Source organism: Crocuta crocuta, unplaced genomic scaffold (genome assembly GCF_008692635.1).
Source record: "Crocuta crocuta isolate KB4526 unplaced genomic scaffold, BGI_CrCroc_1.0 scaffold35, whole genome shotgun sequence".
Taxonomy (NCBI): Eukaryota; Metazoa; Chordata; class Mammalia; order Carnivora; family Hyaenidae; genus Crocuta; species Crocuta crocuta.
In genome coordinates, this window is record NW_027530625.1 from 940,718 (window position 1) to 951,943 (window position 11,226).

At 58.6% G+C, this 11,226-nt stretch overlaps 1 protein-coding gene across 1 annotated transcript in view; it reads left to right on the forward strand.

Moving 5' to 3' along the window:
- Positions 1-1,430: 1,430 nt before the first annotated feature.
- Positions 1,431-11,226, forward strand: part of CRB2 (crumbs cell polarity complex component 2) — a 21,888-nt gene continuing 12,092 nt past the window's right edge. The window contains exons 1-3 of the mRNA XM_077768455.1: positions 1,431-1,533; positions 8,333-8,659; positions 10,940-11,135. Coding sequence (XP_077624581.1) covers positions 1,431-1,533; positions 8,333-8,659; positions 10,940-11,135 — 626 coding nt within the window. The remainder of the gene's footprint in view (positions 1,534-8,332; positions 8,660-10,939; positions 11,136-11,226) is intronic.

Genomic DNA, 11,226 nt, shown 5'->3' on the forward strand with positions numbered 1-11,226 from the left:
CCACAAGGTGGTGCACAGCGGCTGCAGGACGCGGGCTGCGGTGGCAACGGGAGTTTGGACTGGCGCCCTGACCTCAGGGCTCATTGTAAAAGTGTGGATGTTTGTGTCTGTGTATCCAGAGTCCCAGGGGGCTGCGGGAGCCTTGCCGTCCTCCCGTCTGCCCCCTCCCAGGGGGCTGCCTGGATCTCTTAGGAACCTCTGAGACACAGAATAAACAGGCATTTGCTCTGCCACTGCAGTTCATTAAAGAGCTTTACAAGGTGGGACCTTATTTCCATTTCACAGATTAGGAAACTGAGGCCCAGCGAAGGAAGTCACGCGCTGAGGTCACTCTGCTAATCAGTGGTGGAGCTGGGTGCAAACTGGGATCTATTTAGCTGGGGGGCCTGTGCTTTTCCCGCAGAGCTAAGAGGGGCTTGGTGGTAGTGGGAGCTCCTGGTATCTGTGAGAGGCAGGGAATTAAATCAAGGTGGTTTCGGAGTGACCAGGGTCCCAGAAACCAAGGAGCACCTCCCACCCCAGAGGGAACAAGATTCCAAGGTGGGGCTGGGGCAGGATGTGGATGAAGGGTCCACCCAAGGCCTTTGGTTCCCTCTCTGAGCACTTTGCCAGGGCTGGAGGCCCAGCGTGGCCATAGGCTGCACACGTGCTGTGTGATGCCCGCTACTCTTCTCCCTGCTGTTCCGTGGACCTGGAGCACAGGTTGAGCTCCCTCCATCACGGCACATGTCTGCCTCTCCAGACTGTGCCCTCTGGGTGTCAGGACCCAGCCCAGAGCCCAGCACAAGGTCTCAGGGTGTACTGAGTCCATGGTCATTAAATTGAGCCAAATGGGGTGCATTGGCAGAGGCCAGTGGCAGGTTCAGAAAGTCCTTTCAGCAAGAGTTTCTTCCTTCCCTGGAGCTGAGCGCAGGGGAGGAAAGAACGGCTGCTTTTTGATGTTGTGGTGCCTTAGAGATGGCTTGGATTCCTGGATCCTGGTCCCCCAAAGAACCCCTCTTCTCCATGCAAACAACATTCCCTTCTCTAGCCTGCAGCAAGCAAACATCACATGCAGCAGGAGATGGTAAGGTTAGACAACAAGAAGGACTTCCTAGCGGGGGAGAGGGAAGGTTTTCTTAGTTACAGCAGCCATTCAGTAGAATGGGCTGCCTTGGATTGCAGTGAGGTTTCCAGAGTTGCAAACAGCAGAGACCAAGATTTAGGCCAAAGGGGAGGAATGGAAAAGGTTCGGTTTGGTTGGTAAGGGAGGGGGCCAGGGGCCTCACCGTGAGGGCCATGGAAGGAGGGGTGCGTGGGGGCAGCATGGGGCTCCAGGGAGGGATGGGATTAAGAGACAGTGAGAAGGAAGAGCCCCCAGAAGCTGGTGGATGAGTGTGGGGAGAAGGGGGCTGCAGGGTGGCGGGGGCCTTGTTCAGGNGCGTGCTGCCATGGCGCTGGCCGGGCCTGGGACCCCGGCCCTGGGGCCCCTGGCCCCTCTCCTGCTCCTGATGCTGCTGCTGCTCTTGACTCCTGCCCTCGCCCTCCTGAGTGGTGAGTTGGGGCACAAGCCTTGAGGGGTGGGGGACTGGGGGAGGGTCTGTCTCCCAAAGCAGACACCCCAGGCCCTGGGGCTCTCTGTGTGGGTGCCAGGCCTGACCGCAGGGCTGGGTGCAGGCCAAGATGTGGGTGCAGAGGGGTGCGCTGCAGCGGGCCACCAGAACGTGTGCGGAGGAGAGTGCGTCCTGNGAGTTGCGGGTAGTGTGAGCCTCACCCCAGGGTCTGCTGTGAGCATGTGCTGGGCTGTGGGGTGCGGGCTGTGGGTGTGTTAAAGTTGTGAGCTGTCCCGGGTGAGCCTTGGTCTAAGGCTTTCTGGGTGTGGTGTGCTGTGTCCTAGCACAAGTTGTGGGACGTAAGTTGTCAAGTGGGTTGAACTGTGTCTTAGCTCTCGACATGGGGACATGGGGACATGGGGTGGGGGCAGTGGACCCCAGCCCGGTGGATCGCAGTGAAGAGGGAGAAGGAGACCTGGGAAGCCAGGCTTCTACCTGCATCCCCTCCATTTGTGTGTTAGCCTCGCCTGCACTGGGGGGCCGAGGGTGCTCTGGGGCCCCTGGGGGGTGGCCAGGCACTCAGGAGTATGTGTACCCCCCACGGCCCCCTCTCTGGCACTCCCACGCCAAGCTGAAAGGGCTTCCTGAAGCCAGACCCCATTTGCCAAACGGTTTTGCTTTTGTCCAAGTGGATTCACGTGTGTGCGGCCTGGATGTCTTCCTGGGGGGTCTGGGGGACGCTTTGTCTTGGTCACTATAGCTACAGGCCAGGCCTGGGAAGTCCCCTGACCCCGCCTCCACTGCTGGAGGAGGGAGGGGGAGCCAACCGGAGCGGGTGGCCTGGGCGTCACTGCGATGGGGGGGAGGAGGCTGGGTGGTGGTGGTGGTGAAGGGACTCACCCCTCAGAATTGGGGGGGGAGGTCAAGCCTCCCCAGGCCCCTGGGTGCTTCCTCCCCGTTCATGGGGCCTCCTCTCATCTCCTCCTCTCGGCAGGGCCCCTGGGGGAGGATGAGGACCCCATTTTGTAGTGGAGGACACTGAGGCTCAGGCAGGGATGGGGGCTTACGAGCTGGGCCCCTGAGGCAAATCTGGGCTCATGAGAGGAGGTGAGGGCCTGGCTTCTGCTCTCTACACGAGAGGCAGGAAATCCTGATCTGTCCCTGGTGAGTGTATACACTCACATACGTGCGTGCACACAGAAGAATGACAGAAGGGCACACAGCTACCTGCGGACACATACACACGGAGACACACATCACACGTGGATGCACACATACGCATATCCCACACCTGCACACTGGTGTGGCTGCACAGAGCACACAGCACCATGTGAACAGGTGTCCACAGGCACATGCAGACCCCCCCCCTACATGGACACAATACATGCCTACACACACCAGTGTGCGTATGTTGAAACGTGCATTCATACTGAAGTGTACATTCACGTGAACCTTGAGGCAGAGTCAACACAAAGTAGATGGATGCTATAGAAAAAATGGACCCTGATGTACATGCTCACCTCTGCGCAGCCCTGCTGGGGTGCCCAGGGGCAGCCTTTCCCACTGTGATTTCTGTGCAGGGAGCCTCCTCCCTGGGGATCCCCAAAAGCTGGGGTGAGGGCACCGCGGGCATGAGTGTTTCTGGATACCCACACCCAAGGCCTGAGCGCCTTGGGGATTGTGCCACTTGAGAAGGAGTCTCCATCCCAGAGGGGATGGGGGTTTCTGGAAGCCCTGGGTGCCTAGCTATGCTGCTCTTGCCCACCAGGCCTGGAGCTGAGCCCCTCCATTCTGGGCCCACTCTGCCACAAAAGCCTGGCTGGTTGCTGTGGAGAGGATGAAGCATCTTGGAGTACAATGGGGCGCGCTGGCTCTCACATCCCTCACCCAGGGAGCCCCGCTCACAAAGGGGCAGCAGTCCAGCCCCCAAGTCTGGCCCCTCCTCCAACGGGAGGGAGGGGGGGGGGGGAGGGGGAGGGCTGTGGGACAGAGGCAGGGAGGAGGGAGAGCCACACACGTGTGAATCCACGATTGGCTGGATAGACAGCCTCCCGTCCAGGTCAGTGAATAAATACCACCACTGACCACCACCAGGAAAATGCTGTGCTAATGAACTAACACGATGGGCTTTGTTCTTTTCGGTTTTGTTATTAAAGACTGTATTTGCTTATTTATTTATTTACTTACTTATTATTTTTAAGTAATCTCTACACCCACTGTAGGGCTCGAACTTACACCCTGAGATCAAGAGTCGCATGCTCTACCGACCGGGCCAGCCAGGCGGGCCACAGGATGGACTTTGAATCTCACCATAGCCCTGTGAGGTCGGCTCTAATACCCCCAAGTTTACAGAGGAGGAAATGAGGCCCAGAGAGGGTCAGGAACGTGCCCAGAGTCACAGAGCTGGTGTGTTGGAGGGCCCGCATTTCACAGCTGGCTTAGGGACTAGTCTGTGCAAAGTCACCCCCTTCTCCGTGCTTCTGTGGAAAGAGAGCAAACCCTGTAACTCGGAGGCCATCACAAGGTTCTGATGAGAAAACACAGGGCTTCTCTAATGCAGGTTTGGCACGGAAGCCCCAGTTTCAGGGGGCATTTTAGATGGAAGACCACTACTGGTTAACAGTGGCCTGTTTGGGTGGCAGAACCCACCGAGTCTGTCTCACCCTCACGCGGGGCAGTATCCCCATGGCCCCAGGGCTCTGAGACCAAAGCCTGGAAATGCTGGGATAGGCCAGTGCCAGGCACCGGGGCAGGGGCGAGTCCTGGCAGCCAACGTTTCCGTAACTGTTACCAAAAGTATAAATATTTACCCCCCGCCCCTTTCTAGCCTTGAGAGGTACACATTTTTGTAAAACAGTGTTCCAAACCCTTCTGTCTTGTTAGAGTAACTTATCCCTCTCCTGACAGCCATGAGGCAGTATCTGCATGTACCGCACTGCTGTTGTTCAGGCCTGTCCCTGGGGCCTCACAATATTAGACGGACAGTTCTTGCCCCTGTGTCAGAAGCTCCCACATCTTACAAACTCTTGGGCCACTTCTTAGAAATAGCCTCTTTCTTGGGGCGCCTGGATGGCTCAGTCGGTTAAGCGTCTGACTTCGGCTCAGGTCAGGATCTCACGGTTCATGAGTTCAAGCCCCGCGTCAGCTCTGTGCTGTGAGCAGAGCCTGCTTCAGATCCTCTGTCTCCCTGTCTCTCTCTGCCTCTCCCCCACGTGACTGCACCCTCTCTCAAAAATAAACATTTTTTAAAAAAGTATTAAAGTTTTCAAAAAAAATTAAAAAAAATATCCTCCTTCTTGCATTGTCAAGTCAAGAAGCCTCTCAAAATCCGCCCATCCATCTAACAACTTCTCATCAGCTGTTGGCCGTGATCACTAGGCCTGTTGTAAGTGCAGGTAAAGTAGGAGTTACTATGCACTGAGTGAGGCCTGAAGCGCCGTGGGGCTGCTAATAGCCGGGTTCTGGATAAAGAGGGAAGGACTGGCTCACGCTGCCCAGGCTGATGCTGGAAACTCCACGCTTGCCGCAACCCTTAGAGCCTTTACCCAGCGCCTGGGTCAGGCCGGGCTGGAATGCACTAACACGGCTGCCGACTTAGAGTTTGCAGAGTGGGAATTTCACAGGCTTTGGGAGATGCAGACCTTTCACAAGTCTGGAGCCGGTAATCTGCTTCTTAGCTTGTTGAGGGGAGGTGTGTGGCAAGTTTATAACCTCTCCGAGTTAGGAACAGAAGTTTTCTCAACGGCACCCACCTTTCCTGGTTTGAATCAAATGTAATAATGGAATAATAGATGCAAGAGGTGCAGAACGGCCTGGAGCACATAGTCTGAGCTCAGTAAATGATGGCTGTTATATTACTATAATCGTCCTCTCTGGGGAGAGAATTCCCTTCAGCGGTGGGATCTGGGCCTTCCCCGGACGGGCCCGCAGGTCCAAGGGGGAGGGGCGTGTGTCAGTTAATCCCTCCCCTGCCGGGTCGTCCCAGGCAGCCTGAGAGGTCAGGAAGGATTTGTAAAGATAAGCACAGGCCCCTCGTTGCCCTGGCGACAGGCCACACCCCCCAGCCTGGCTCAGGGACGGCCCCCCTTTGCCCCACTGCCCTCACCTCTGTGCCTTGCTGCCCAGGGCTAGCCTGGCCTTCTGGTCTCCCTCCTGCAACACAGAGGACCTGAGGGCAGTGCCGCAACGTGCAGAGGATTCCCAGGGAGCCTGCTGCAATGCAGAGTCTCAGGCCCCGGGCCCAACAGCTAGGTCTGGAGCAGGGGTCAGAAATCTGGATTCTTAATTCAGGCCGGAGGGTCTGGAGTAGCGAGACCCGGGCTTGGATTCCAGCCCCTCCTGGGCTGTGGGACGGTGAGGTCGCTTCATCTCTGGGCCTCACGCTCCTTAGCTGAAGGACAGGAACCACGGCACCATCTGTCTCCTAAGGTGGATGCTAATTATGACGGATTGGGAATGCACAAGAGAGGGCTGTCCCTCACAGGCAGGCTTTCGGTGCTACTGTACGCCTTTTGGGACAGGCAGTGCCTCCCTCTCCACCGGCTCTCACTGGAGGGGCTCCTTCCTCCTCTGTGGCTGGACTGTCTCCTGGGGTCATGGGCCACCTGCTCCACGGTGATGCAGCACCCGCCCCATTTCCTCATGCATTGTCTCCCCAGCCTGGTCCCATCTGCTCTGAAATGGAAGGCTCTGAATGGGGGGGAGGGGGGAGGGCAAAGCCCTGGATCAGGGTGGGGGTCCCTTCGGTCACACAGACCAGGAGCAGCACCTTGTTGGCATTAGAAGGGGCTGCTGGTGCAGGACCTGGCAGCCAGGGCCCTTCAGAGTGGGCCCTAAGGTCACTGTCCCCCGGTCCTGGGCTGTGCTGGGTTGAGGGAGCCTCATCAGAATGGCCAACAGCCCCTCACGGGGGCCCACTGGGTACCACCGCTGCGTGCACATCACCTCAATGGCTCCTCACAACACCCCATGAGACGGCACTCTTCGAACCCAGGCCTGTCTGATGCCCAAACTTGTGTCCTTTCCTAAAGGAGCTTGATTCACTCCCACCCCCATCCGGGCATCTTCACACCCCTATCGGATAATCTAGCCCTAAAGGTCATGGCTCTGAACTGATCAGCCACAGTGGCTGGGGTGGGGAAAGAAAGAGGAGCTTCCCAGAAGCCCCTCAGAGAGGTGCAGACTCCCCTGCCCTCACCTACTCGTGACTAGGCTTGGGAGGGGGGCAGGGGACCAATGCCTGTGGGTGCCGGAGTCCTATGGGGTTATGTTGGCTTGCCCCCTGCAACGCGCCTAGCCCTGGGAGGGCGCTAGGGCCCCGCTCAGGGCATGAGTGAGCCCAGGTTGAGCTGTACCAGGTGCTTTGGGCACTTGGGGGCGGGGCTGACAGCCAGGTTCTCTCCCTGGCGCCAGGGTCCACATCTCCATATCCCTGTCCCCATCCTGCTGGGCCCTGGCGGGAAGGGTGGGGGTCGGCCAGTGGACAGCCCTGCCTGGTGGAATGTGGATGACAGCCCTGGAGAGGCTCCTGAGCCTTNGTTCTTCTCCCCCATCACTCACTGAGCTCCCACAAGCCCGCAGCTGCATACCTGAGGCTTGAATCCTCCCACACTCTGCAGGCCTGTCCTATTAGCATCCCTTCTCTGACGGGAGACAGAGGCTCAGTAGGAGAAACAACTCGCTCAAGGACTTCGAGCTAGTAACCGAGCAGGGATCTAAACCCAGGGCAGTTTTACTTCAAAGCCTAAGTTCTTTTTATTTTTTCTTCCAAATTTTTATGTAAATTAGACAGTGCAATATTGGCTTCAGGAATAGAATTCAGTGATTTGTCACTTACGTACAACACCCAGTGCTCATCCCAACAAGTGCCCTCCTTAGTACCCATCCCCCATCTGCCCCCCCACCGCCCACCTCCCTCCATCAACCTTCAGCATGTTCTCTATCATTAAGTCTCTTATGGTTTGTTTCCCTCTCCCCGCCCCCACCTTTCCACACGTTCATCTGTTTTGTCTCTTAAATTCCACATGTGAGTGAAATCATGTCAAAGCCTAAACTCTTAATCCAGCACTACAGGCTCTCAGTAGCTTGGCTTCAAGATCAGCAGGTGACCCTCTGACACAGTGGAGGCAGCACAGTGGCCTGAGCCAGGGGTCTGTCAGCAGGTCTCCATACCTGTCCTGTACCCTGTGACCCTGGCCAGGCCGGCGGTCAGGCGATTGCCTGGGGGGAGATGCAGTGAGGGCCAGCGATCCCCTGAGAGGTTTCTAGGCCGAGGAGAGAGAAGATGGCAGGGAGAAGGGACAGGGAGGGGGCCCAGCTCAGTCCCTGCCTTTGAAGTCCATCTCTGGTTTCACACAGGGATGGAGCTGTCAGACCCTAGCAAGAGAAGTGGAGGGGACAGCGGGAAAACACACCCCCAGGGGGGAAACGGAGCAGCTACAGAAGGGGAGACGCAGAGCAGACCCCTTCCCCTCGTGGGGCTGAAAGATGTGACAGGCTTGAAGGCTGTCCCAGTGCTGACTTGCCGTGAGGCAAGAGTCTTTGCTTTCTCTTGAGCCTCAATTTGCTCTCTTGTAAAATGGGCACGACAGTGCCTGCCCCAAAGGGCCACCGCAGGGAGGGGGTGAGACAGCGGAGCGCAAAGCTCCCAGCGGCAGAGGGTGGGTGCCCCGGGCCTCCCTCTATCCTCCTGAAAACGGACAGACCCATGCTGCTCTCTGGCTCCGGCTCTGGGGTGCGCCCGAGTCGTGGGAGGGGGACGCCCCGGCTCACCCCGCCCAGCCAACTTTCTCTCTTTGCAGGAACGGTGGTGCCATCGGAGACCCCAAGTGTCTGTGCCTCAGACCCGTGCGCCCCAGGGGCTGAGTGCCAGGCTACGGAGAATGGCGGCTACACCTGTGGGCCCACGGAGCCCCAGGGCTGTGCCAGCCAGCCATGCCACCACGGCGCTCTGTGCGTGCCCCAGGGTCCTGATCCCAATGGCTTCCGCTGCTACTGCGTGCCTGGGTTCCAGGGCCCACGCTGTGAGCTGGACATCGACGAGTGTGCATCCCGGCCCTGCCACCACGGGGCCACCTGCCGCAACCTGGCTGATCGCTATGAGTGCCACTGCCCCCTCGGCTATGCAGGTACGGGCCTCGGCCGCCCTGGGAGGAGGCCTTGAATGTCCATCCCGGCAGGGGCGCCTGAATTCAGCTCTGACTTTAGCTCAGAGACACCCCCAGCCGCCCTGGAAACTCCAGACTATTCTGCTCTGAGTCTTGCCACAGAATTGATGCCTCTCGGGCTGGCCTGGCAGCTCTGAATCGGAGTATGAACGTGTGACGTGTAGGGGGCCTGACACTTAACAGACACTGGACAAATGTTATTTTGGTCCCTTCTAGAGTTCAGTTTGGTGCGGGGTGGGGGGTGGAGACCCCCCCCCCTCCCCGGCATCTCTGGTGGGACCGGAATGCAGGTACGCCTGGTTTGGATTTAATAAGGACAAGTCTAGACAGTCTTTCTAGCATCTACTCACTCCAGACCTGTGTCAGGCTGCAGTGTAGACGTCTGGCTCATCACAGGGTTCTAGAGTCTTTACTCCTGGTAAGCTGCAGGTTGTAATGTGGACCCTCCTCCCCTCTGGGAGGCCCCTAAGCTCCAGCAGGGAGACTCTGTTGGTCTTGTTCAAACTGTGATGGGGACGCACCCGTGGGGATCCCTGCTGTCTATAGCGGGGGGATAATGCACAGGCAAGTGACAGGCACTGGGACACGCGGGTTCTCCCCTCCAGAGCAGGGCCCTGTCCCAGGCCCGTCCTCGCTCTCAGGCAGGGACCTCCTGGAGGGACTGCCTAGAAGGCAGGAGGGAGGGGGCAGCCAGGCACAGGTCTGGAAGAGGCTGGGTCTACAGCGGTGGGGAGCCTGCAGTATAGACGCTTCTGGTTCTATTTCAGCCCTGAATTCAGACAACTGTGCTCTGAGGGCAGAAGGTAGTTTCAGGTCACCTCAGAGCAAGGGGTACAGGCTGCAGGGGCTGGGCTCCATGGGAGATGGATCTTGGCACTTTGGAAATGGGTCCCCTGGGTCTTTCTCACCACTTGAGAGCCTCGGTGTCTGGAGTGTGAGTCGTGTGTGTGTGAGGGAGGTCACGCCAAGGGCCCTTGTGTCTGCCAGTGTCTGCGGGCTGTCTGGGCTCCCTGGACGTATTTGTGGGAAACGTAGGTGTGTTCGCAGGTGGGTGTGTGCCAGCTGTACGGTGCTTGGGCGCTTTGGGGGAGCACTTTCTGGCTGAGCTGCGGATGTGAGCGGGGGCAGAGTTTGCTGTGACTCATTTCTCTCCTCCTCTTTCCGTTCCAANAGTAGGGCTGGGGCGGGAGGAGTGAGGGGTCACAGGAAGGAGGGGCCAAGCTTTGTGCTCACTGAGCTGGGAAGGGGGGGAAGTTTCCAGCTGGGACCAGCTGGGCCCCTGGCCCCCAGGACCAAGGCCACTTAGGGGACAGGGACAGGGCCTCCAGAGTCTACCATGACGTGCGGGCTCCCCGATGCACTCAGGCAGGACGTCCCGAAACCCGGAGATTTTCCATCTCCCTCCACCTCCACACACCCTGGAGGGCCGGCTGACTGTCCGAGGGGGTTCCCAGGACTCTGGACTCGGTACTGAAGCAAGACGGTGCAGGGGGAGGCAGGAGGAGCTGGTCACTCCCGCATTTCTTGCAGGGGCATGTCCCTCCCCGAGGGAGGCCTCTCTATACTCGCTTCAGAGGCAGCAGAGTGAGCCTTCTATGGCATCCATAGAACCGGGTGGTTCAGCTGCTTCTGACTTTTAGGATAAGCCCAGACTGGAGCTCCCAATGCCCCGATCTCCTCACCCCTGCCTCATCTCCTCTCTTTCCTTTGCTCCTTCCCCTCCATGCTTCCCTTTCTGAGGGCATCATGCCCCTGCCCCAAGCTACTCCTGACCGGTTCCGGAGCCTGGAATCCAACTGCCCGCACAGCCCCATCCCAATCTAGTGAGTGTCACTCATCTTGCAAAAGGCTCTTCTTCCAAGAAGCCTTCCCTTGACTCCCAATTCCCAAGGCCAAAGCCGTGGCTCTTGCTTTTTTGGGACCCAGCACGCTCCCATTGCTGAGCTTATCACAATTAAAAATGAGTTCTCCTCTATGTAACACTGACCTAACTGCCGTCTCCCCGGCTAGACTGCTGTGAGCCCAGGAGACAGGGACGTCTGTCGGGTTTCTACCCCATTGCCACTGCTGGCTCAAGAAATACCTGCTCTGGATGAACGGATCAACGGCTTCTCCCTGGATCCTCAAGTTTCCGCTCCTTGCAACTGTCTGGAGCTGGTTTCAGGGCGGTCTGCCTGGGCCTCTTTCCACCTCCCTCTGGGAGTCCATCTGTCTGTGTGTCTGTGTCTCCGGCCTGTCCAGGGGTGACCTGCGAGACGGAGGTGGACGAGTGTGCCTCGGCGCCCTGCCTGCACGGGGGCTCGTGCCTGGACGGCGTGGGCTCCTACCGCTGCGTGTGCGCGCCGGGCTACGGGGGCGCCGGCTGCCAGCTGGACCTGGACGAGTGCCAGAGCCAGCCGTGCGCGCACGGGGGCCAGTGCCACGACCTGGTTAACGGGTGAGCGGACGGAGGCGTGGGCGGCGGCTGCGCGCGGCGGGGAGCGGGAAGGCGGTGGAGGCGGGTGGGCCGCAGGCCGCGTAGTGCTCAG